The sequence below is a fragment of the Salvelinus sp. IW2-2015 genome, linkage group LG20 (genome assembly GCF_002910315.2).
Source record: "Salvelinus sp. IW2-2015 linkage group LG20, ASM291031v2, whole genome shotgun sequence".
In the NCBI taxonomy this organism is placed as follows: Eukaryota; Metazoa; Chordata; class Actinopteri; order Salmoniformes; family Salmonidae; genus Salvelinus; species Salvelinus sp. IW2-2015.
The window spans coordinates 46,060,461-46,088,456 of record NC_036860.1 but is presented as its reverse complement, the minus strand read 5'-3'; the positions used below and the strand labels follow the sequence as shown (position 1 = coordinate 46,088,456).

The window sequence follows — 27,996 nt, the reverse complement described above, 5'->3', positions numbered from 1 at the left end:
TTTTATTATTTTATTTGGTAAATCATTTCTTAACTCTTCTTGAACTGCACTGTTGGTTAAGGGCTTGTAAGTAAGCATTTCACGGTAAGGTTTACACTTGTTGTATTCGGCACATGTGACAAATAAAGTTTGATTTGATATCAGACCGTATAACACGGGTATGACAAAACATATATTTTTACTGATCTAATTACGTTGGTAACCAGTTTATAATAGCAATAAGGCGCCTCGGGGGTTTGTGATATATGGCCAATATACCACGGCTAAGGGCTGTGTCCAGGCACTCCGCCGTACATAAGAACAGYTCTTAGCCATGGTATATTGACCATATACCACACCCCCTCGGGCCTTATTGCTTAAATAGATCACTGATGGATGTATCAAAACCATCAGTGGATATATTTTATTTCGGAAGTATACATACTTGTTTTTTTATACAAAACCAAATCCAATCTGTAACTGAAAATAGTTTACACGTAATTAATCAACCATACAATCAATTGACTAAACAAGCAAAATTATTATAAATATGATTGCAAATACAGTTTTATCGACAGACATTTGACCAAAGTGCACATGACCAGGTAATATGACAGGCTAAAAGATTTGACAGAGACCAAACAGTGTCCCAGCCAGCTGAGTCATACAGCAGTAGAGAATACAACCATGAAAACAGAAATAAATACGATTTACTGTCGTCAAAATATACAATGCCTTCAAAAAGCATTCATACCACTTGACTTCTTCCATATTTTGTTGTGTTACAGCCGGAATTAAAAATAGATTAAAATGTAGATTTTGTGTCACTGGCCTACACACAATACCACGTAATATCAAAGGGGAATCATGGTTGACTTTTTTAAAAATTAATTAAAAATTAAAAGCTGAAATGTCTTGAGTCAATAAGTATTCAACCCCTTTGTTATGGCAAGCCTAAATAAGTTCAGGAGAAATGTGCTTAACAAGTCACATAATAAGTTACATGGACTCACTGTGTGCAATAATTGTGTTTAACATGATTTTTGAATGACTGCCTCATCTCTGTACCCCACATATACAACACAGATTCAACCACAAAGACCAGGGAGGTCCAATGCCTCGCAAATAATCAGACATTGAATATCCCTTTGAGCACAGTGAAGTTATTAATTACACTTTGGATGGTGTATCAATACACCCAGTGACTACAAAGATGCATGTATCCTTCCTAACTCAGTTGCCGGAGAGGAAGGAAACCGCTCAGGGATTTCACCATGAGGTGATAGGAGAAAACTGAGGATGGATCAACAACATTGGTGTTACTTCACAAAACTAACTTAAATGACAGAGTGAAAAGAAGGACACCTGTACAGAATAAAACAATATTAAAAAACATGCATCCTGTTTGCAATAAGGCACGAATGTACAACAGTTAAAAATGTGGTGAAGAAATGTACTTTATGTCCTGAATACAAAGCGTTATGTTTGGGACAAATCCAATGCAACGTCACTGAGTACCACTCTTCATATTTTCAAGCATGGTGGTCATGTTAGGGGTATGCTTGTCATCAGGAAGGACTAGGGAGTTTTTTGGGGGGGATAAAAAGGAACGGAATGGAACTAAGCACAGACAAAATTCTAGAGGAAAACCTGGTTCAGTCTGCTTTCCAACAGACACTCAGAGACCAATTCACCTTTCAGCAGGACAATAACCTAAAATACAAGGCCAAGTATACACTGGAGTTGCTTATCAAGACGACATTGAATGTTCCTGAGTGACCTAGTTACAGTTTTGACTTAATGGGCTTGAAAATCTATGGCAAGACTTGAAAATCGCTGTCTAACAATGATCAATCAACTTGACAGAGCTTGAAGAATTGTTTAAATAATAATGTGCAAATATTGTACAATCCAGGTGTGCAAAGCTCTTAGAGACTTACCCAGAAGGATGTACAGCTGTAAATCACTGCCAAAGGTGATTCTAACATGTATTGACTCAGGGGTGTGAATACTTAGCCTTGATGACAGCTTTGCACACACTAAAGGTGGCTACTATGAATAATCTCAAATATAAAATATATTTTGATTTGTTTAATACTTTTTCCCCCTCCTACATGATTCCATATGTGTTATTTCATAGTTTTGATGTCTTCACTATTATTCTAGTGTAGAAAATAGTAAAAATAAAGAAAAACCATGGAATAAGTACGTGTGTCCAAACTCTTGACTGGCACTGTATGTAAATGAKATATTTTTGTATTTAATTTTCAATACATTTGCAAAAATGTCTAAAAATGTGTTTTCACTGTAATTCTGGGGTATTGGGTGTAGATGGGTGAGAAAATCAATTTTGAGTTCAGGCTGTAACAACAAAATGTGGAATAAGTCAAAGGGTATGAATACTTTCTGAAGGAACTGTATAACAATACAGTAAGGCAAGTCTAAGGAGTMAAATGGTAACAGCTGAATGACAACACTGTACTTTCATTTTCATGATATAAAAAGAAAGACAGGATTATGAAGAGAAAGCATACAGTGTTGGTCAATTCTGAAATTCCAATACAATGATGAATCCATTTTCAATTAGGGTTTTTTCTATTCTTAAATTGGAAATTCAAATCACTCCCTGAAGTGAATGAACTGAAAATGTACTGATCACCTAAGTATGTATTAATCTATATCATGGTAATAATCAATTTGTGGTTACCAGAATGCAGCTGGAGCCAACTATATGGGTTGTATAAATGCAATAATTGTCCAATAATCATTATAAAAGAACAGCAATTAGATAAAAATACATAACACTGCATTTTTGAGTAAAGGGGGAAAAGGTTCAAGACTTCAAGAAAGTGTTCTTTGTTAAGTTCATATGGGAAAACATGAGGTTATTTAAAAAATAGATAAAGCTTTGGAAAGAAATTCGATCCAATAAAAATAAAAGTTATTCATTCATATTTTTCAATAAATCTGACTAAATATATTAGCCAATATAATAGTCTCTTCCACACAAACAATGGATGTGTTTAAAAGGAAAAAATCCCACACAATATTCTCTGTGGGAAAAAAGTATTACATCATGGTAAAGACACATCATCATGGTAAAGCTGAAAGGACGGCTTATTAAAACATGACTGCTGAAACAACAAATGAATGCTTATAATTGTCCTATTTCACACATGTACAAGTCTATTCATACGCATTTGTGATTTATTATTATTATTTTTTTCCATCTCCCAACTCAGACACCCTTGGAGAGTGAAGTCACGGCCAGGGTCTGCCATTATCAACGGCGAACATGGACCAATTAGGGCTAAGTTCCTTGCTCAAGGGCACAGACACATTTTTCAACTTGTTGGCTCAGGGCTTTAAACTAGCAACCTTTCGGTCACTGACCGAACACTCTAACCGCTAGGCCATCTGCCGCCCGTAAGCATGATCTGTAAAAATCAAACCTAAAGAAAACAGGACGTTGGTTTCAATTAATTACACAGTACATAACACCCACATCTCTCACACCTAATATCCATATACATGATCTGGAAATGCTACAACAAAACTTGTCATTCTAATAAAAACMCAACTCAACATGACCATGGGACATGAGGCAGAGGCACAGAAAGAGGCATCATAGAAATTAGAAACATGATTATGAAAGTAAAGTGTAAGGCTTGAGTAAGTATGTAACAGTGCAGTTCTCCTGGTACCTAGCCAACACTGACCTATTCAGGGACAGCGCTTTACAACAGCGGTGCAGTACATGCACACTTTGGCACTACGGCCCCCATATCCTAGTACTACAGGCCATTTCTATTCAGGGCTTTACGCAAACCTCAAAATAGAAACAAAAAGCAAGTACTCTGAAGTAGCTTTATGTACAAGCTAGACATGCCTGTCACAATATGGTGTATCCACCTTCACATGTGTCTCTCTGTACATACATGTACATAATGTACTTATGGGAATCACCATGACAACCAGGCAGGTCCAAGAAATGTCCTAATTGCTTCCACTGCCATGCTTGTTCCGGACAAGAAAAAACATATCTCTGTTTCACACAGAGGTCAGGGGACTTGGAGAGGGCAAAGGAAAATAACAATCTAAAACCTTTCAATAGTTATACTACCTTCTGACGAAAAGTGACATGTTTTTTACAGTAGAATTTGTGCGTGCGCCAACAACTTATCAGGTATTCGGGGGGTTTTGTAGTGAAATGCACAGAAAGCAGTCACTCTTCGGGGAACAACTGGTGGCTTTGGTTCAACAACAGACTGCATTCAAGTAATGACAAAAGAGTCCCCAATCCCATCTTATTGGCCATACAGATAGAGTCTCAGCTTTGTCCTGAGTTCCTCTAAAAGACAAAACAGAATCTATTGTAACCTTTTCTTAAAAAGGTAAGTCATTGAGAATAAATGATTTGACAATAAAAACCCGGTTAACCCATCATGCATCCTCTGCTAGCTAGCGCTGCCCAAAACAGTGAATAGATTATTCAAACGTCAGATCAGACAGGCAAAACAACAATTCTAAACATTTAAAGAGATTGAACCAGATCTTTACATTTGTAACATATTGTACGAATTGGAATACGTAACATATCATACGAATTGCAGGACAACTTCTTTTTTTTTTTAATTTCAGGAAGGAACATATACAAAATAGTTGACGTACACAGCTGTGCACAATTTTCAGAACCAGTTTTGGCTCGTGAGCGCTACTTTCTGGCTGAAATTACATAAAACCTTTGTCTTTTTCCTGCATGTCCCATGAAGTGCAGAGATGCGGTTAAAAACTAGGTCAGACACAAACAGAGGCCCATTCCACATCTCTCTAAATAAGCTCAAGTAGATCTCCAGTTCCCGTTCCACCCAGGATAGTCCTCCTCCTCACTAAGAAGGTAGCAAGCTGGCAGGCAACCTACCTAGCTAATACCTTATGGCCCAAACAGGCTTCCGTCCTCAGCTACAACCTAAGGTTTAGCTGCCAGGAGAGGCCTCAAGGGTGGTTGAGGGGTATGAAGAAGTGTTTTAAAAAACATAATACAACTAATAACTTTAAATGATTTTTTTTATACTATCAATATTATTAAAAGTTCAAATAAAACTAAAATAACACTTAGATGAGCATGCACAGACATACAGATTGTGTGACAGAGGGAGGGATTGTGAATGTAACAAGGACGAAGGGCTGAGGCGTCAAACTCATTCCATGCAGGGCCTAGTGTTTTCAAACTCAAGTCTAGACCTCAAAGCCAGTTCCACTGCATTTTTCATAGTTCCCCTCTAATCAGGGACTGATTTAGACCTGAGATACCAGGTGTGTGCAATTAATTATCAGGTAGAACAGAAAACCAGCATGCTCGTAGAGTAAGAGTTGAATAACCCTGGCCTAGTGGTTTTTGTTTTTTCCTTTTAATTAAGACCTTGACAACAAGGTGAGAGGAGTTCTTTACTAATTAGTGACCTTAATTCATCAATCAAGTACAAGGGAGGAGTGAAAACCTGGACACTCGGACCTCCGTGGAATGAGTTTGACACGTGGGCTGGGGTGTTGTGGGGTTTCCCGCTCTCCAACACACTATAGACCAGTAATGGGCAACTCCAGTCCTCGGGGGCCTGATTGTTGTCACACTTTAGCCCAAGCTAACACACCGGACTCCAATAATCAACTAATCATGATCTTCAGTTTAAGGCCAGGCACCACAGGCCGAAGTGACATTTTTGCATCTACCTATCAATTTTGAGGTTTGTTGGCATTTTGGTTAATTCATTTTAGTATTTTCAAGAAGTAAACTTAAAAATGTCGAACTTGATAAATGTATATTTTCTTTAGTTGATCATACTACCGTCATCAACATTATGAATTTTAACCACTTTAAAATTGGACATACATCAATCATTTTAAAGTTCACTGAATTACACAATTTCGAAGCTCATTTCATAGAATGTTCCAAACTGGACTACATGTAATAACTTACTTTGAAGAGATGGTGATTTGGTCTGAATAGGCTTTTGGTATTCTTAATTCAGTGTACTTGTCTTTACCTGCCATTTCCAAAAAGTCAGACTCTTCCCACCGCCAACTTATTTTTCTCAGCTTCAGAAGCATCTGCATTCTAATTGTGTGTAGTTATCCTTAGATATATTCTCCAGACTTGCCCAGGGGGAATTGTTGATGAAACTTTTTAAAATTCTAGATAACATTTGGAAAATTGCACACAAAAAATGAATTTTTTAAATATACAAGTTTTTAAAGATAAAAAGTTTATCCAGAATCTGCTCTGGACAAGTCAGGTCCTGGAGTGTCTTAAACTGAAACAAACATTTAGGCAGAATTCATCCAGCATCTATAAAAAATTAATTTGTATGGTATGTAAATATGTATACTTATTACCTAATTTGCATATCTTTTAATATTTCAAACATTTATACAAAACTTTGTCTATATTCAACTAGGAAAAGTAGATTGTTATATGATTAAGATAAAATAAAATCCCCAATATGGTATGGTGCCTGGCCTTAATCAGTTGTGTTTGCTAGGGATGGGGAAAAAGTGGGACAACACTCCGGCCCCCGAGGACTGGAGTTGCCCATCCCTGCATCTAGTCCGACGGGGTGTCCACTTCCTGTCCAACTACAAGTTGAGTTTCTTCAGCTGCTCGAATGTGATGAAGAACTAAATAGCTCTGGTTAAGGACAACAGATGACGGCAGCCTTGAAGTATATATAGTCTTGACATTATCTCTGCCCATACAAAAATAATCATAATACATTTAAGACTTTACTGAATAAAATTAACATTTGGTATTATTCAATATCACTGTAAATATACTGAACAAAAATGTGTTGATCACATTATTCATGAGCTGAAATTAAAGATCCCAGAAATTGTCAATTTGCACAAAAAGCTTCTCTCCCAAACTTTGTGCAGAAATGCGTTTCCATCCCAGTTAGTGAGCATTTCTCCTTTGCCAAGATAATCCATCCACCTGACAGGTGTGGCATATCAAGAAGCTGATTAAACAGCATGATCATTACACAGGTGCACGTTGTGCTGGGGACAATAAAAGGCCACTCTAAAAATGTGCAGTTGTGTCACAACAATGCCACAGATGTCTCAAGTTGAGAGAGCGTGCAGTTGGCATGCTGACTGCAGGAATGTCCACCAGAGATGTCGCCAGAGAATTGGATATTCATTTATCTACCATAAGCCGCATTCCAGCGTAATTTTAGAGAATTTGGCAATACGTCCAACTGGCCTCACAACCGTAGACCACGTGTAACCACGCATGCCCAGGACCTCCCAAATCCGGCTTCTTCACCTGCAAGATCATCTGAGCCCAGCCACCCAGACAGCTGATGAAACTGAGGAGTATTCTGTCTGTAATAAAGCCCTTTTGTGGGATAAAACTTATTCTGATTGGCTGGGCCTAGCTCCCCACTGGGTCGGCCTGTGCCCACCATGGCTGCGCCCCTGCCCAGTCGTGATGTCATAGATTAGGGCCTAATGAATTTTTTCATTTGACCGATTTCCTTATGAACAGTAACTCAGTAAAACCGTTAATTGTTGCATGTGTTAATATTTTTGTTCAGTATATAACAATGTTCTATCCTTGCATATTTTGCTTCAGTGCATGTATTTGGTGCCTTCTACTGCTAGGAATAGTGCTCTACAATGTCTATAATTAATCAACAAGACACAAGGAGGTGTGGTATATGGCCAATATACAACGGCTAAGGGCTGATCTTATGCGCGATGCGTTGCGGAGTGCCTGGACACGCCGTGGTATATTGGCCATATAGCACAAACCCCCGAGGTGCCTTATCGCTATTATAAACTGGTTACCAACGTAATTAGAGCAGTAAAAATTAAATGTTTTGTCATACCCGTGGTATACCGTCTGATATACCACGACTGTCAGCCAATCAGAATTCAGGGCTCGAACCAGACAGTTTAAAATACTCAATATGACCTGAAGCAAAACTGAACTGACATAACAGAAATCGATATATGTAAATGCAGGGAGTGAGTATGAGAGGTGTTCGGATGGTTCAGTTATTTGGATCATAGTGCTGGCAACACCGTGGGTTTGAACTTTGATTCCACTGATGGAAAGGATACAATGATGTTCCATGGCCCCAGCCGCAGCCAGTTGGGCCAGAAGCCCTTGTACAGGGCAAAGAATCCCTCGTTCTTCCATGTCTGCATTACTCCGTCCAGCGTGCCTTTATACATGGGGTTCCCTGACAGCACTCGCTGGTTCATCATACGTGTCCGCACTACGTCCACTGGGTTGGAGGCTAGCGCCCCCGCCAGGCCACACATAAAACTGGAACTGCAGGAAGAGACAGAAGTGGGAGAAGCCAGAGGTTCAGGTGTAATATGCTCACTCAATATAAAACCTTTTTAAAGAGAGCATGTCGGGACATAAGGAATAACAAATAGTATTTCTATAGATGCATTATCCAATATTGATGTCTAAACTCACATAAAGTGTGTGAGTATGGTGTCTCCCATGGTGCCAGACTTGATGAGGTGCTTCTTAGTGATGTCATAGACAGGAAGCTCCACTCCCACTACGATGGCTGCCCGCTGAGCTGTAGGGATGACGCCCTGAGGATGACAACAATATAAATCATCTGAGAGTACCAGTCACTCAACGGTCTTCAGATGGCCTAAAAAAACAGCTCTCTCACTGGTCACCATCTTACACAACAACAAAGACCACAAAAACTAAATCCTAACAATATGCCTATATACTTCACCTACTACTGCTGTCCCAACCACACAGTACATGGGGGTAGTTTAGAACAGATCAGAGCCACTGTTTGATAGGTTGTGACAGAGAGAGGACCACTCACCCTCCACAGGCCACGGGTTCCCTCCGTCTGGTAGATGCTAATGAAGTTGGACATCATGCTGCCTTGTAACAGACTGCCCTGGGCCTGCATGCGGATCTGAACACAGAACATCAGGGCTTGTGTTCAGCAGGCCAGAACGTTGTGGAACGTTCAGATAGAAATCTATTATAGAACAAACATGCCTCGGACACAAAAAGGAATCACATCAGTTCTATTCATGACATCTCTATCTGCAATGTCCAGGATCTAGATCTTCTTTAAAATACGTTTTTTTTTTACCTTGACGACATCAGTGGGGTTGGCCAGAGAGGAGGACAAGACTCCAGACACCACTCCACAGAACACATTGATCACCATGGTCTCATCTGTCAGAGCAAACACAGGACAGCCCGTTACTCCTCCACATAACACACACACACACAAATAGAGAGAAATGCTAGAAAGACAAAAGTATGTTCCACGTAATAACAAGAGGCTATAATTCTGAACGAGAAGTTTTGCAAATGATCTATTATTTCAAGGTGAACATAAAATCTAAAAGATCAACACAAACATGCAGTAATTCAACTTCAGACAGAGAATCATGAGAATTAGAAAGCCTACATGTACATAAAGAAAAACAGAGAGCCATTATCCTATTCATTATCACAAGTAAAAAATGACTACCAACTACATCTATCTGCAATTTGGATTTGTCACCATTTCACAACATACCACTACTGTATTATTGATACACTACCGTAATGGGACAGAGTGAGACTGCACCCTGTCTCTCTTACAGTACGAGGTTTGAAATGGAATGGGGACCTTCATTTATTTACTAGAAGTTATGACAGTTGTGGTTAGGACAAGAGATTATTAGTCACCGGCAAACAAAACAAATCTACAGTGGAAGTAGGTGTGACACAGGCGCAGGAAAAAAAGAATGGATCAAGTTAAGAACAATAGTTACAGTGAAACCTTGATCAATGTGACCAATAGTTAGTGTGGTCCTGGCACCGTTCATTATGGCAGGAGAACGGGCGCTGGATTCCCCGCCCAACCACCACCACACCAGGCAAACCACAGCCTGTATCAAAATAAGCATTCAAAACACAGTGGCACATCCTGGCAGAGTGAGGCATGCAGAGTGAAGAAGCACAACAGCAGAGAGGTCTTCTGTTTACAACACACACAATCACAAATAAAACCCAGTCCCCACTCCCTACTAACCCCAATCCTTATTAAATCTCAGAAAAAAATCAAACCCCTATACTAACTAGGTTAGTATCAACCCCTATACTAACTAGGTGAACCCCTGTCAGACTTCGTTTGGTCCGTTTCTCTAATGCAGGGGTTCAAATAATATTGTCATTGTTTGTACAGTAAATACAGATAGTCTCTCAGTGGAAAGTGATTCCTGTGATATGAGGATACATGCTGACGCCGGTTAATGTAATGCAAACCTATTGATAGACAGCGGAGGAGATTTGTTCCCTCTTGTCATGGAGGCTCCCAGTCGTCTGTTTAGATTGGGCATTAGTGACAGCAGTTAGGCATTCTCCATCTGTGTCAATGCAGGTTGTGCAGACAGGTATTTGAAAGGTTTTCCCCAGCGGTTATTTTTGCTGATGAGGGTATGAGAAAATGCCCTGTCAAACTCTACTGGAAGGCCTAGAAACAAAACACTGATCTTCAGAAGAATCAGCACAATGGTCTATTTCAAAATTACAGGCTTTATTTAAATCCCTGTTGTTTCTTTGTGTGTGCAAATTAACAGTATATGGTGAAGTAAAATCAAGTGCTGACTGCTGTCCCCTCTACCCTTTCAGGTTGACCAGCTAACCTCTTCCTTCCTCCTCCTCCCCCCCACACCCACACATGGCTGTAAAGGGGTGACTGTCCTGTCCTGGTATGAGTATTTGGAATTTGGCTGGGAGTTCAGTATTCAATCAAAAGCTATATGGGTGGAGCAAACAAAGAGAATATGATGTGAGATAGAAAGCAGTGGGGACAGAGTCATTGAAACCCACCTTCCGGATGGGTCACAAATAACCTCTTCAGTGTGTTGTATGTCCCAATCTTGATGGTCCCGTAGGAGGCTTGCCTCAGGAGAGCTGGGGAGATGCTGCACGGAAAAAGAGAAAGACAGAAGTAATATCAGGGAATGTCACTTCTATGAACAAGTGAAGAGGCACTCTGCCTAATTTTCACATTACCTTGCCATCAGGACTGTCAAGACTTTGGAAGGCATTTGTATTCTGCCCGTGGAGCTCAGTTCCCTAAATCAACTCTTGTTTAGGTTGCACACTATTGACTATTGTTGTCATCACACTAGTTCTAGAGAGCAGAATGACCTGGATTTCAAAAGCAGTTCCCTGATAAAAACCACAGCCAAGAAGAGCACTTCGCCCCTAGGTTGTGCTAAAGATCATTCCCACTTTCCTTGTCAAAGGTCACCCTCTCACAAACAAGACCAGATTCTATGTCAGTAGCTCAGAGGTCAAATGTTGATATTATCCTTGAGAATGAGAGAAGGTTCTAGTAGAGTTTATTTAGATTAATGGATAGTGGTTTACATGATAATGATCTAACTGTTCTAAGAAGAAAAATATTGTGTTTGATTCCATGTTCTACAATGGTAGAACTGAGAGTCTTGGACACTGTGTATACTTACAAATTAAACATTTATTGACAAGTTCACCCATTTGGCCACATAGACCTTTGTCAAAGCATGACTTTTCAAAAACAAAAATGTTGAATTTGCAAGTACAATGCGCAGTGTAGGAGTCACTTGTACCGTTGTTCAGTTCTTCAGTTGTTGCTTCTCCGATGCACCTTTGAGCTAAGATGTTGTTTTCTATTCTGTTAGTCCCTGACCTAAGCCTCTTCTAAGAACTCAGACCTGGACATTGTGTCCTGGATGTTGATATATTCAGGCCAGGAGCTTAAGCTGACCTGACAGTTTCTTGCCTCCCTACAGTAGTCCTACAATGTGTGAATACCATGTATGGATCACATATTTTGTTAAGTCTGTAAAAAGGTTTGCCAATTCACTGAGACATTTGCAACCATCTCTCTAGTCACCAGCATTGACATGATCAATTCTGATAAACTGCAGAAGATTACTACAATTCTGCATACAGTACCAAGTAGGGCCTAGGACTACATTTAGACTGACTGCCACAAATCCAGCATGAGGTTGCATTACACTGTGCAAACAGCATGAACATTAACATATGGTTATGTATGGCATAGCATTTAACATGATCATCTACAACAAAAGTATATTGTAAACATGGCATGACAGCCCTCTATATCCTCCTCCTAGCCATGATAGCAGGCATCTGGAATACAATAGCCACTTAGAATTGTTGCTATGCAGTGTTCATGGTGTTTTCATATTCATAAGCACCAGGCAGTCATCTGATCTAAGTTGTGGCCATTACACACAAAATAAATCTTGCATGTGTACCAGTATTGCTTCCGTTCCTCTCCTCGTACCAATCTGGGCTTGAACCAGCACACATCGACAACAGTCACCCTCGAAGAATCATTACCTATTGCTCCACAAAATCTGTGGCCCTTGCAAGGGAAATAACTACTTCAAGGTTTTATAGCGAGTGACGTCACTGATTGAAACACTACTAGCGCGCATTGCTAACTAGCTAGCCATCTCACAACAGTTACACATGACGCAAAACAGGTTGTACCCTTCCAGGGATAGACGTTAAGGTCAGAAAGGCATTCCTTCATTGGGCAAGTCAGGCATATTTACTTGCCAGATAATGTAAAGTAGCTATTATTACCTACACAGAGGGGTGGAACCAGAAAGACCMGCCTACTGGAATTCTTTGCATTTTGGTTGTTATCAGGGGGGGGCTCACTTCCCTCGGACAATAGGGCAAGCCTTAATGTCAATCCCTGCCCATCCAATCCAAACAGGTATATGTTCCAACATAGCACACCATAACGTGTGGGGCGGCAGGTAGCCTAGTGGTTAGAGCGTTGCAACCGAAAGGTTGCAAGGTCGAATCCCCGAGCTGACAAGGTAAAAATATGTTATTTTCTATAGTGTATAACATGTGTAAACCATATTATTTTTGCTCACCCAGAGTACAGTGCCTTGATGCCTTCCTCCTTGCCGATCTTGAACAGGGCGTGGAACATGCCCCGGTAGCGCACCTCCATGTACTGGGACTGGCCCTGCACCTGCAGCCGCGTCTTAGTCAGATCTATGGGGAATGTACCTAGGGGGAGAACAACAGACAACATCATGACAACATTGTTTCGTTTAGAGATCACAGGTAGTATATCAATGAAGAAAGTTCAGATGACACACAGTGACCCCTCAGTAACTAATGCCACGTTCACATTCTAGTCGGAATTAGAAAACTCAGAAATGTACGACTTGCTGRTTCTTTAAAACACGGCACGTGTATAATTACAACCAGTTAGCAAGTTAGAAATTTCTGAATTTCCTAGTTCCGACTAGCACGGAAATGCAGCATTAGGTCAGCTAATAATATGCTATGCAAGTGCCGCATCGTTTTCCAGGAAGTAGCCTGGCTTTTTTTATTTACTTTTGTACACTTTTTGAATGGTATTCAATGGCCAAAAATGTAGCGCAATGGTCTAAAGCGCAAAAACGTAATAAAAGGCATTTGGCAGAAGTAAAATCCTCCACAAATATAATATACAGTGCATTCAGACCAATTGACTTTTTCCACATTTTATTACATTTCAGCCTCATTCTAAAATGGATTAAATTATATTTTCCCCCCTCAACCTACACACAATACCCAATAATAACAAAGTAAAAAGTCGTTTTTGGAAATGTTTGCGCAAAAAAAAGGAAATATTACATTTACGTAAGTATTCAGACCCTTTACTCAGTACTTTGTTGAAGCACCTTTGGCAGTGATTACAGCCTCGAGGCTTCTTGGGTATGACACTACAAGATTGGCACACCTGTATTTGGGGAGTTTGTCCCATTCTTCTCTGCAGATCCACTCAAGCTCTGTCAGGTTGGATGGGGAGCGTCGCTGCACAGCTATTTTCAGGTCACTCCAGAGATGTTCGATCGGACTCAGGTCTGGACTCTGGCTGGGCCATTCAAGGACATTCAGAGACTTGTATCAAAGCCACTCCTGTGTTGTCTTGGCTGTGTGCTTAGGGTCGTTGTCCTGTTGGAAGGTGAACCTTCCCCCCAGTCTGAGCTGTTGAGCTCTCTGGAGCAGGTTTTCATCAAGGATCTCTCTGTACTTTGCTCTGTTAATCTTTGCCTCGATCCTGACTAGTCTCCCAGTCCGTGCCTCTGAAAAACATCCCCACAGCATGATGCTGCCACCACGCTTCACCATAGGGATAATGCCTGGTTTCCTCCAGACCAAAGAGTTCAATCTTGGTTTCATCAGACCAGAGAATCTTGTTTCTCATGGTCAGAGTCCTTTAGTTGCCTTTTGGCAAACTGCAAGCTGGCTGGCCATTCGACTTTTACTGAGGAGTGGCTTCCGTTTGGCCACTCTACCATAAATGCCTGATTGGTGGAGTGCTGCAGAGATGGTTTGTCCTTCTGGAAAGCTCTCCCATCTCCGCAGAGGAACTCTGGAGCTCTATCAGAGTCACCATCGGGTTCTTGGTCACCTCCCTGACCAAGGCCGCTCAGTTTGGCGGGGCGGCCAGCTCTAGGAAGAGTCTTGGTGGTTCCAAACGTCTTACATTTAAGAATGATGGGGGCCACTGTGTTCTTGGGGACCTTCAATGCTGCAGACATCTTTTGGTACCCTTCCCCAGATCTGTGCCTCAACACAATCCTGCCTCGGAGCTCTATGGACAATTCCTTGACCTCATGGCTTGGTTTTTGCTCTGACATGCACTGTCAACTGTGGGACCTTATATAGACAGACATATAGAAAGGTGTGCCTTTCCAAATCAATTGAATTTACCACAGGAGGACTCCAATTAAGTTGTAGAAACATCTCATGGATGTTCAATGGAAACAGGGTGCACCTGGTCTCAATTTCAAGTCTCATAGGAAAGGGTCTGAATACTAATGTAAATAAGGTATATCTCTTTTCTATTTTTAATACATTTTCAAACACATCTAAAAACCTGTTTTCACTTTGACATTATGGGGTATTGTGTGTAGATTGAGATTTTTATTTATTTTTAAATACATTTTAGAATAAGGTTGTAATGTAATGTATTAAAAAAAAAGGGAAGGTGTCTGAATACTTTCCGAATGCACTGTAGGCACACTACCAGCCAAAAGTTTCTACATTGTAGAATAATAGTGAAGACATCAAAACTATGGAATAACACATATGGAATCATGTAGTAACCACATTTTTTTTAAAGATTATTCAAAGCCACCCTTTGCCTTGATGACAGTTTTGCAAACTCTTGGCATTCTCTCAACCAGCTTCATGATGTAGTCACCTGGATTGCTTTTCAATTAACAGGTGTGCCTTGTGTTGTGACAAGGTAGGGGTGGTGTACAGAAGATAGTCCTATTTTGTAAAAGAACAAGTCCATATTATGGCAAGAACAGCTCAAATAAGCAACGACAGTCCATCATTAATTTAAGACATGAAGGTCAGTCAATGCGTAAAATTTGCAGTCACAAAGACCATCAAGCGCTATGATGAAACTGGCTTTCATGAGGACAGCTACAGGAATGGAAGACCCAGCGTTACCTCTGCTGCAGAGGATAAGTTCATTAGAGTTACCAGCCTCAGAAATTGCAGCCCAAATAAATGTTTCACAGAGTTCAAGTAACAGACACATCTCAAGGAGACTGCGTGAATCAGGCCTTCATGGTCAAATTGCTGCAATGAAACCACTACTAAAGGACACCAATAATAAGAAAATACTTGTTTGAGCAAAGAAACACAAGCAATGGACATTAGACTGGTGGAAATCTGTCCTTTGTTCTGATGAGTCCAAATTGGAGATTTTGGTTACAACCACTGTCTTTGTGAGAAGCAGAGTAGGTGAACGGATGATCTCCACATGTGGGGTTCCCACCGTGAAGCATGGAGGAGGAGGTGTGATGATGTGGGGGTGCTTTGCTGGTAACACTGTCAGTGATTTATTTAGAATTCAAGGCACACTTAACCAGCATGGCTACCACAGCATTCTGCAGCGATACGCCATCCCATCTGGTTTGCGCTTAGTGGGACTATCATTTGTTTTTCAACAGGAAAATGACCCAACACACCTCCAGGCTGTGTGAGGGCTATTTAACCAAGAATGAGAGTGATGGGGGTGCTGCATCAGATGACCTGGCCTCCACAATCACCCGACCTCAACCCGATTGAGATGGTTTGGGATGAGTTGGACCACAGAGTTTAGGAAAAGCAGCTAACAATTGCTCAGCATATGTGGGATCTCCTTCAAGACTGTTGGAAAAGCATTCCATGTGACTACCTCATGAAGCTGGTTGAGAGAATGCCAAGAGTGTACAAAGCTGTCATCAATGCAAAGGGTGGCTACTTTGAAGAATCTAAAATATATTTTGATTTGTTTAACACTTTTGTGGTTACTACATGATTCCATGTGTTATTTAATAGTTTTGATGTCTTCACTAATATTCTACAATGTATAAAATAGTAAAAAGAAAAGAAAACCCTTGAATGAGTAGGTGTGTTCAAAATTTTGACTGGTACTGTATGTATGTGTGCACACACACACACACACACACACACACACACACGAAGGGGAGACAGGTTAAAGAATAATGTTTAAGCGTTGAGACATGGATTGTGTATGTGTGCCATTCAGAGGGTGAATGGGCAAGACAAAATATTTAAGTGCCTTTGAATGGGGTATGGTAGTTGGTTCTCAGGCTCACCTACTAACAAACATTCCATTCTGGCTTTAAAAGCCTGCCAAAAACAAAATGCATTGTGTCCAACTATTTGAGTGTGTCAAGAACGATGCTGTTTTTTTTTTACGCTCAACAGTTTCCTGTGTGTCAAGAATGGTCCACCACCCAAAGGACATCCAGCCAACTTGACACAACCGTGGGAAGCATTGGAGTCAACATGGGCCAGCATCCCTGTGGAACGCTTTCGACAACTTGTAGAGTTCATTTCCAGACTAAATTAGGCTATTCTGAGGGCAAAAGGGGGTGCAACTCAATACTAGGAAGGTATTCCTAATGTTTTGTACACTCAGTGTACACACACACATATATATATATATATATATATATATATATACACACACACACACACAATTAATTTAATGATATAATTGTCAAGCCCCTTCAAAAGATTAGGGGACATGATACTGAAGTAAAGAGGAAGAGGTGATTACTATCACAGGGTATATTATCTCAATACAATGAGGTGGAGTAACAATGCATTGATTGCAATTCAAACCAACATGATTTCGCTTTCAGCAAATAGGTGTGTTGCATTGTTAAGCTTTTTTTCCAAGGAGCGGTATCATTTAAGTTGGTTTATCTAAGTAAATCTATAATTGCTTGGGGTTGCACACAATTGCATCACTATAGATCTACTCCATTGGAGTAGCATCATTAATCATTTGGAGTAGCATCATTAATCATTTGATGCAGCATCCATCATTTAGGGCCTTCGCCATCACTCAAGAAGAGAGACTGATGCAAATCTCGCAGTGCTTCTCAATGTGATGGATCTAAACATACGTCTTAAATGCGTGTGACTAAAATAATAATGAAATTAATGCATGATTAAAATACATTTGTGTGAAATGGTTTGGTGCATCACTTACCGAATTCTGCGACAATAGAGGCCATCCCTCCGTAGATGAACGGTTTCCAGTTCAGGTTGGTCATTTCGGTGGTGGCCGCTTCTACGTGATGGAGCCCTGCTAAAAACAATAGCAGGCCGCCGAAATACAAATAAAGAAATTGTTGTAATCGTACAACATGTAACATTGTGCTACCTGATTTGATTCCTCCCCGAGAGCTCATACAATCAGCATCACAAAATATTGCGCCGGAAAGGAACGCCTCTCTCAAAGAGTCATTAAATTAGCCATCTCAAATATTGAGAATTTCTATTGGCTGCAATTTAAGTCAATCAACATTTAAAGGATTCCAATTGGCTTTGGTTGTTTCATTCCCCGCCCATATCACTGTGTGTAGGATAAAGCGAGTGACAGCAATGTCATTCATATTTTCACCACAAGATGACACAATGTAATGTTATCTGATACTACCAGTTCAACTTTTAAAATAAAGAGGTGAGTCCCAGTCCTATCTGAAATGTCAATCAAATCAAAGGAATAATCGTTCATTTAGCAGAACCCGCGTTGGCCGCAAGGTCCGCATGTTAGCGACAACCAGCTTGCTACTATAGTTACTGTAGCTTGTTAGCTAAAGCCAACAGTTCTAGAAATAAGTTACGAAACCCGCTACAAACTGCAACACCACATAATGACACCTACCAGTAATGTAAATAAAAGTTGTGCACTGCTATTTTATTTTAGATTCCATATCTTCGACATCAAGTGGGTTTATTCAATAAATAAAACAACACAAAAGTTATCCGGCTACGTAGCTTTCCATTTCTAGTGGATTTGTGCCGAAAGATGAACAGAGGGCACCGGAAGTTTCCGGAACCATTTGGAAGGGTACGCGATAAAGATGCAACGCCTTTTTTATGTAGTTTGCCTTTGTTACAATTTCCCTAGGCCTACATTTATCATGTAGTAAATATATTACGTCATATGGCTATCTATTACACCAGACTTATGTTGTGAGTGATATATATATAGGCATATAAAAAATATACTTACAAACATTTATGAAAACAAATGTAAAGTGTATTTTATATCAGTTTTGATAGGCCTACAGCATGAATGACAAAAGACTAAACTGTTATAACATTTAGATCAATCAAGTGGTACAAATGTATTGAACATATCTTCAATGTTGGGGGAGATACTCAGAAAATATAGTTTACTTAACTAAAGTTACTACTAAAAAGAMAATTCTTGCCTACTTCACCTTTTTTAATTTAATTTTAGCAAAAAAAGTAGTCTGTAGTTCCAGTAGTTAGCTACACCGCTACATGGCAAAAAATCCATTAACTACTGAAAACATTACCTAGATTTGAATTTATTTCAACTACCACCAAGCTAATGCAAAGTTGAACTACATGTTGTTCAATACTCCCCAACACTGCCTATCTTCCCATAATTTGCACAAGGTAAAAGCCCAGTATTATTTTATGAAGACGGCACATACTGCAGTATATGCATTCATGGAGCAGATTTAACTAAACTCAATCACATCAAGTCCAGCAGGAAATCTTTTCCATGTCCAGTGGTATTTTTGAAGCTCATTGAAAGCATTAATTTATTGACCATCATGTAGAAATAACTGCTCAGTTCTCCACAAGAGGGCATGAAATGAATGACATCTTTGAATGATCCTGTAATTGGCTTTTCCAGCACTTGCATTACAATGCAGGACATTTCTGCCACTAACACAAAGCTCATGCACTTAAACAAATACTTCTAACATGCACTGCATTTCTTCAGCTATGTCAAAGCATGCTCATAATACATAATACACGGCAAAAGTATGTTCATACTCATTCATACTCTGCAAAAGTAAAAATGCTCTCTGTGAATGGCATTCTGTGTGCACAACAAATTTACCAGCTACTTAAATCAGTCAGTTCTGTGGCGTCTCCCCTCAAGCAAGAGCAACCACACCCTACATCGTTATGCCTACGGAAAGCTGCCAAAATAAAATCCAGTGTCAATGGCCAGCTCATTGTATCCCATCTATGTATTACAAATGTGTTGTTTTCTGTGCTAACAATGGTGCTAACATTCAAGTTCTATAATGGAAAGATCAGTCAAGCATTTAAAAGGGAACAGCCTGAGCCACAGAATCACAGATGAAACCTGAAAACATAATAGACCTACAAGTATGTTTGCGTCCAGGGCCACCCCTAGCCACTAAGAGACATAAGCGGCCACTAGGGGCCCCCAAACCACACAAACAAACTCAGGCAGGGTCTCAACTAACTGTTAGAATAGTAGAATTTTTGGTTGTGCATCACAGTTTTCTCTTGTCATGTCAGTCACTGACAGTCACTCAATTAGCCCATGTCAACAATTTTTGGGATTGGTAAATTAGTCTAGCCAGCAATCTAAACTTGTAGTAATCATGGCCGAATTACCGACCAGGCACGCAGGGCACATGCCCAGGGACCCTGAACTCCAGTGGGCCCCCATTGATTGTATTAGTCACTCTCACTCAGATATCATATTATATTAACATGGCATGAGTCTTGGCAAAATGTGTAGAATTGCAGGAAATTAGCTTTAAAACTGCACATTTTTATCTCTGCAAAATAAGTAGAATTCCATGAAATGAATTATAAAATTGCAAAATGTTCTCTCCGGCCCATGCAAAATGTGTAGTATTGCAGTAAATTAACTTTAAAATGTACTTTTTTTTCTCTCTGCTGTCAAGAAGGGGACCACTAAAATGTTTTGCCCACAAGGTGGGGGGCGCCCCAAACCAAATCTCGCTTAGGGCCCACAAAAGGCTAGGGCCAGCCCTCTTTGTGTCCACCACCTCATTCACATCTCACACAACAAGCCCAGTTGGATCTCAACTAAATCTATCTGAATCAATAACAATTTTTTTACTATCTCCCTCTTTATTACAGTGAACTGCAATGGTAAGAGGGATCTCTAAGAATGTTCAGGTGTTCCAAAAAAACAATCCGTGATTGTGAGAGCACTATTTGTCCTCTTGCTCTGTCTGTGGCAGGTGCTCTGCAGGTCATCTCCATTGGATGGAAAGGGTAGGGCAGTAGAGTGACTCAGTCTTGAGGATGATGAGTGTTAAATGGCTCCACAAGATCACAAAGTGGTGCGCATAAGCCTCGTGACTCGCTGGTACAGCTGCTGGACAACTGTCATGAGATTCCTAAAATGGTTTGTCAAAAGAGCACAAAAGACATGATCAGTGAGTGGTGCCAAACACAGAAAACTGTTCAAGGTAAGGTTCTGTTTAACATACTGTATTAAAAATATATATATTTATATTTGAGCAAAGATTACTAAATTATTACTTTGTTAATTACTTTATGAATACTTGATTTATTACCCTTACTGTGAGTATATTAAGACAAGAAAAGTAACTCAATAGCAATCTTCTTTTTACATCCTGTATTGTTATACTGTATATTTCATTCTCTATCAAGCGAGGAAACATATGCCAACACACACATGTAAAAAACACACACATAAAACAGAGGACATGCCACTACCTCAGATTGTTGCAAATTACCAACAGATGAACAGAAAAGACATTAACACACACCATGATTCATGACTAAGACATTTTTGCCCATCACACAAATACAAACATTTGGGCAAACATACACTGAAATACACACTCACTCACGCCTGTACACACACAGACTCACCGGGTGCTGATGGAGACACAGTTGTTGGGGTTCAAGCAGAAGAGCGAAGCCACGCAGTAGACACAGCCCAACAACATGGACAGCAGCCGTCTCTTTAAAGACATCTTTAATTCACAGTCCAAACGATTCTCAACTTCAGTGTTCAACTTCAGAGTTCAAGCCCAAGAGGAGGTACTGTAGTCTATTCAAAGAATAACAACACCTTCAAGAAGTTTCTAGCCAGGGCATGGTGGGGTTGAGAACCTGTAGGTGAGGAGTGGGCAGTGCTAGGCGTATACAGGGTGAGAATGCCTACTGCTACAGGGGCAGTGGGCACAATTACTGCTGACCAACAGAAGTTTTGAATGGCACTGAAAGGTMTAGTAGGGATGAATAACATACCCACATTGTATCTCTGTGGGAACCAGAGGTTTTTTTCCCCTCTGTGATTAAAAAGAGGATCTTTGCTCTACATGAAAAGATCACTGTGTACTTGATGTGAATCTGGTGATACTGTTTAGACTGACCTGGTTGGGTTGTTGTGGCTGAGGATGTGAGAGGAGGGAGTTGAGAAATTGTTACAGAAAGAGAGAGAAGAGAGACATGTACAGTTGAAGTCGGAAGTTTACATACACCTTTGCCAAATACATTTAAACTCAGATTTTCACAATTCCTGATATTTAATCAGAGTAAAAATTTCCTGTCTTAGGTCAGTTAGGATCACCACTTTATTTTTTTTWAATGTGAAATGTCAGAATAATAGAGAGAATGATTTATTTCAGCTTTTATTTCCTTCATCACATTCCCATTGGGTCAAAAGTTTACATACACTCAATTAGTATTTGGTAGCGTTGCCTTTTAAACTGTCTAACTTGGGTCAAACGTTTCGGGTAGCCTTCCACGAGCTTCCCACAATAAGTTGGGTGAATTTTGGCCCATTCCTCCTGACAGAGCTGGTTCAACTGAGTCAGGTTTGTAGGCCTCCTTGCTCACAAACTTTTTTAGTTCTGCCCACAAATGTTCTATAGGATTGAGGTCAGGGCTTTGTGATGGCCACTCCAATACCATGACTTTGTTGTCCTTAAGCCATTTTGCCACAACTTTGGAAGTATGCTTGGGGTCATTGTCCATTTGGAAGACCCATTTGCGACCAAGCTTTAACTTCCTGACTGATGTCTTGAGATGTTGCTTCAATATATCCACATAATTTTCCATCCTCATGATGCCTTCTATTTTGTGAAGTGCACCAGTTCCTCCTGCAGCAAAGCACCCCCACAACATGATGCTGCCACCCCCGTGCTTCACGGTTGGGATGGTGTTCCTCAGCTTGTAAGCATCCCACTTTTTTCTCCAAACATAATGATGGTCATTATGGCCAAACAGTTCTATTTTTGTTTCATCAGACCAGAGGACATTTCTCCAAAAAGTACGATCTTTGTCCCCATGTGCAGTTGCAAACCGTAGTCTGGCTTTTTTATGGCGGTTTTGGAGCAGTGGCTTCTTCCTTGCTGAGTGGCCTTTCAGGTTATGTCGATTATAGGACTCGTTTTACTGTGGATATAGATACTTTTGTACCTGTTTCCTCCAGCATCTTCACAAGGTCCTTTGCTGTTCTGGGATTCATTTGCACTTTTCACACCAAAGTACGTTCATCTCTAGGAGACAGAACGCATCTCCTTCCTGAGCAGTATGACAGCTGCGTGGTCCCATGGTTTTTATACTTGCGTACTATTGTTTGTACAGATGAACATGGTACCTTCAGGCGTTTGGACATTATTCCCAAGGATGAACCAGACTTGTGGAGGTCTACAATTGTTTTTTTGAGGTCTTGGCTGATTTCCCCATGATGTCAAGCAAAGAGGCACTGAGTTTGAAGGTAGGCCTTGAAATACATCCACAGGTACACCTCCAATTGACTCAAATTATGTCAATTAGCCCATCAGAAGCTTCTAAAGCCATGACATCATTTTCTGGAATTTCCCAAGCTGTTTAAAGGCACAGTCGACTTAGTGTATGTAAACTTCTGACCCACTGGAATTGTGATACAGTGAATTATAAGTGAAATACTCTGTCTGTAAACAATTGTTGGAAAAATGACTTGTGTCATGCACAAAGTAGATGTCCTAACCGACTAACCGACATGCCAAAAATATAGTTTGTTAACATGAAATTTGGGGTGTTGTTGAAAAACGAGTTTTAATGACTCCAACCTAAGTGTATGTAAACTTCCGACTTCAATTGTAAATGCATACTCTTATGAGGAAGTTGGGTAGTAATTTGTGCAGGGTAGTAAGTTATGTCACCCAATGAAATGTTTCCCATACGTAAAACGGAAGTAGTTGACTGATAACAGAGTTTCATGTCATCCTGTCTGGCAAATATTAACTCTCTCCCTATCTCTCATTCTCTCCCTATCATGATTTTGCCTCTGTTTGTTTAGAGCTGTGTAAATACATACAGAAAACCCTTAGCCATAACGTCCAATAGGTACAGTGGTTAGTCACAGCACATTTTGTACAGCACTGTGATCGTGCAGTGTTGTTTGGCCAAGATGAAGGGGCTTCTCAAGATGAAAATACCTTCTATTATATTATTTTTGCTAGGACTCACCTTAGACACTAGAGGAGCCAAGAGAGCAGATACTCTTTATTGATTCTAGTAAGTGGGAGTAGATGGTTGTTTTAATCTTCTGTGTCTCTATCTGGATTTTTTTCTTCTGTGTGTTTTCTAAAGGACTCACATACAGTGGGAGAACAAGTATTTGATACACTGCCGATTTTGCAGGTTTCCTACTTACAAAGCATGTAGAGGTCTGTAATTTTTATCATAGGTACACTTCAACTATGAGAGACGGAATCTAAACAAAAATCCAGAAAATCACATTGTATGATTTTTAAGTAATTAATTGCATTTTATTGCATGACATAAGTATTTGATACATCAGAAAAGCAGAAACTTAATATTTGTACAGAACCTTTGTTTGCAATTACAGAGATCATACGTTTCCTGTAGTTCTGACTAGGTTTGCACACACTGCAGCAGGGATTTTGGCCCACTCTCCCTACAGATCTTCTCCAGATCCTTCAGGTTTCGGGGCTGTCGCTGGGCAATACGGACTTTCAGCTCCCTCCAAAGATTTCTATGGGTTCAGGTCTGGAGACTGGCTAGGCCACTCCAGGACCTTGAGTGCTTCTTACGGAGCCACTCCTTAGTTGCCATGGCTGTGTGCTTCGTGTCGTTGTCATGCTGGAAGACCCAGCCACGACCCATCTTCAATGCTCTTACTGAGGAAGGAGGTTGTTGGCCAAGATCTCGCGATACATGGCCCCATCCATCCTCCCTCAATACGGTGCAGTCGTCCTGTCCCCTTTGCAGAAAAGCATCCCCAAAGAATATGTTTCCACCTCCATGCTTCACGGTTGGGATGGTGTTCTTGGGGTTGTACTCATACTCTTCTTCCTCCAAACACGGCGAGTGGAGTTAGAAAAAAGCTCTATTTTTGTCTCATCAGACCACATGACCTTCTCCCATTCCTCCTCTGGATCATCCAGATGGTCATTGGCAAACTTCAGACGGGCCTGGACATGCACTGGCTTAAGCAGGGGGGACCTTGCGTGCGCTGCAGGATTTTAATCCATGACGGCGTAGTGTGTTACTAATGGTTTTCTTTGAGACTGTGGTCCACGCTCTTCAGGTCATTGACCAGGTCCTGCCGTGTAGTTCTGGGCTGATCCCTCCCCTCCTCATGATCATTGATGCCCACGAGGTGAAATCTTGCATGGAGCCCCAGACCGAGGGTGATTGACCGTCATCTTGAACTTCTTCCATTTTCTAATAATTGCGCCAACAGTTTTTCCTTCTCACCAAGCTGCTCCTATTGTCCTGTAGCCCATCCCAGCCTTGTGCAGGTCTACAATTTTATCCTGATGTCCTTACACAGCTCTCTGTCTTGGCCATTGTGGAGAGGTTGGAATCTGTTGATTGAGTGTGTGGACAGGTGTCTTTTATACAGGTAACGAGTTCAAACAGGTGCAGTTAATACAGGAATGAGTGGAGAACAGGGGGGCTTCTTAAAGAAAACTAACAGGTCTGTGAGAGCCGGAATTCTTACTGGTTGGTAGATACTTATGTCATGCAATAAAATGCAAATTAATTATTTAAAAATCATACAATGTGATTTTCTGGATTTTTGTTTTAGATTCCGTCTCTCACAGTTGAAGTGTACCTATGATAAAAATGACAGACCTCTACATGCTTTGTAAGTAGGAAAACCTGCAAAATCGGCAGTGTATCAAATACTTGTTCTCCCCACTGTATATGCCTACAGATGGGTCTTCCCAAGAGACACGCCACAGCAAACTCTTCATCTCTTACCCCTTACTGCCCTACTTATTGAATTCAATGAACGGGGCTTTAAAAAAACACTAAAGACTTTATGATGAAGATACAGATGGCATCAAAAGTGGATCTTAGTGTATTGTCAGATTATGTTTATACTGCATACTACTGTCATTAACCCAGATTCGGTGGTGGTGAACCCTTGTGTAAAATGTCACCAACATCCCGGATGTCTGCACCAGGGACTCTTCGAGGGGACTGGGATGACAGCCAGATAGCAGGCTGGACAAGAGTCAGATGCAGAGGAACCACAGCTGCAGACGAGAGAGGTGGGGAGATACTTTGCCCTCTCAGGAGCAAAGGCACATCAGGAGTGGATGAGTACCTTCTCAAGTTATACCTTTTTTTCCATAATAACTTTTTAATTAACAGCACCGTTTATCATTGTTTTACAAGGAGTTTGGCAGAGAAAGATATTAACAAGAAACATTTACAGAAGTCAATACAAATAGGAAAAAGGGTCTTTGGATTCAAATATCAATATACCACAGCAGGAGTGGATGTTGGTGGATATCATTTATTTGTTTTGAGGGGGTGGGGATCTCACAGATATACAGGACTTAGAGCTTGTAAATGACTCAATGGCAGCTTACAATAAGACATGCTGGATAGGAGAGTCGGGTGGCAACCTCACGGCCATGATGCCTGGTGTGAGACCTATACCAACCCCTGTTGTCTACACCTCAATGACACCAGAAATTATGGGATGGATCCTGAGTGTGGCCTCCTCATTATCTCAACCAACCTGCTGGTGGCTGCTGCTCTGTTTCAGCTAATGTGCAGGAAGGGCAGTCAGAGCTGGTGCTTCGTTATCAACCTGGCCCTGCCAGATACCCTGATGTCCCTAACAACAGGGTTTCATTTCAATTCAGGGGATGAACAGACTCAATTTGTGAATTCTTGATCAACTGGATAATGAACAATATATATTTTTACATTAATAATCTAAATACTATAAATATAGTATGTTTATTATTCTCCTCTGCTCTGCAGCTACAGCAGAGAAACTTYGACAGCAGCAGTCTTTGCACCTTCTCTGTCATCCGTCCTAGGGGCTTCATTGTGGTGTTCTGTGCTGGCTTCTTCACCATCCTCTCTGTCTTCACCTACTTCTACCTGGAGATCCTGAAGATTGCCTGCGGCCACCAGATGCAGATCCGTCAGGCCAGCTAAAGGCTTCCACAGCGCAGCCACTACTGGGGCCACGTCAAGGCCCTGAGGACTGTGGCTCTGCTGGTGGGCTGTTTCACCATCTGCTGGTGCCCTTTGTAGTGTGTGTGTGGTGCAGGTGCTGTGTGAGGGCTGTGAATTGTACAAGGTGCTGGAGAACGACCTGTAGCTGGTTGGGACTGTCCAACTCCCTCATCAACCCTCTGGTGTACACCTGCTGGCAGAGGGAGGTGTGGCTGAAGATCGGGGCACTCATCTTCGTTAAGGACAGGTTCAGGAACACAGCTGTGTTAGAGGCTAGTGAGAGATGTCAGACAGAGCTGCGTATACTGCGTACACTTATACTGTTATATCTGTGGACGATGCCATGAGCCTGGACCGCACCTTCCCCCGGTCACCACTGAACAGGGCCACACTGTATCGCTTTCGGCCTCAACCACCTTGTAAATGACTTAAACATTTTGAGAACAACTCATTGAGGTTTAATAAACCAATTTGAACACTTACTGTGGCAGCTTAGCGCTTTCTCCATTTCTGGTAGAAACGGTTCACGTCACACATCTGGCGACAGCAACCAACTGACAAAAACAACGAAAAGTGGAAAAATAACAGTGAGATAATGGATGTGGAGACATCATGAAACCTATTTGCTGTTTTTCCGCTCTGTTTCCTCTACTAACCTAATTGATATTATCTCTGCAAAGTATGCACTTTGTCCCTCTGCATTCCCACCCAGCTAGCACATAATGCTCTGAGCGCTATATGTTTCTTAGAGCGTAATTGTTCTGGGAATGGTGCAGGATAGTTACTTGGCTTTGGAACATTCTCAGTACATTGAACTTGACAAAATAATGTTATTTTTTTGGTATTTCATTACTTTAACAGAACGTTTCCTAAAAGTTCAAACTTGGTTACATTTAATAAAAAAAAATGGTAATGTTCTAGGAACCTTTTCCAACTGGATTGGGAATGTCATCAAATTGTTCCGAGAATGTTAAGAAATAATGTTCTGTGGGAATTTCAGTACTTCAGCTTAACGTTTTCTGTAGGTTTACACATGGTTCAATTTTCTCAGAACACTACAAATATTTTCCATAAAAACCCAATAATTGGCCACACCTGATCTTACTAAGTGCTTGTTTCCTTTGAAATGGCGTCTGTTTGAATAAACTAAAATGAACAGC

The 27,996-nt window shown here is 40.8% G+C and overlaps 1 protein-coding gene and 1 pseudogene across 3 annotated transcripts; one reads left to right on the top strand and one right to left on the bottom strand.

Annotated features, from left to right (window-relative positions):
* Positions 1–388: 388 nt before the first annotated feature.
* LOC111980610 (brain mitochondrial carrier protein 1-like) lies at positions 389–18,418 on the bottom strand. Of its 3 annotated transcripts, none has more exons than XM_024011432.2 (9): positions 18,258–18,418; positions 17,580–17,678; positions 12,931–13,069; positions 10,853–10,947; positions 9,120–9,205; positions 8,841–8,936; positions 8,468–8,592; positions 8,101–8,314; positions 389–6,654 (listed from the first exon to the last, which is right to left on the bottom strand). In XM_024011432.2, the coding sequence occupies exons 2-9, from the start codon at positions 17,641–17,643 to the stop codon at positions 6,613–6,615; spliced, it is 861 nt and encodes a 286-aa protein (XP_023867200.1). In that variant the 5' UTR covers positions 17,644–17,678; positions 18,258–18,418; the 3' UTR covers positions 389–6,612. The 3 variants fall into 3 exon arrangements, with proteins under 3 accessions (XP_023867200.1, XP_023867201.1, XP_023867199.1); XM_024011433.2 differs by having other exon boundaries at positions 17,580–17,675; XM_024011431.2 differs by lacking the exon at positions 18,258–18,418 and having other exon boundaries at positions 17,580–17,825.
* LOC111980611 (glucose-dependent insulinotropic receptor-like) lies at positions 17,941–27,996 on the top strand (annotated as a pseudogene).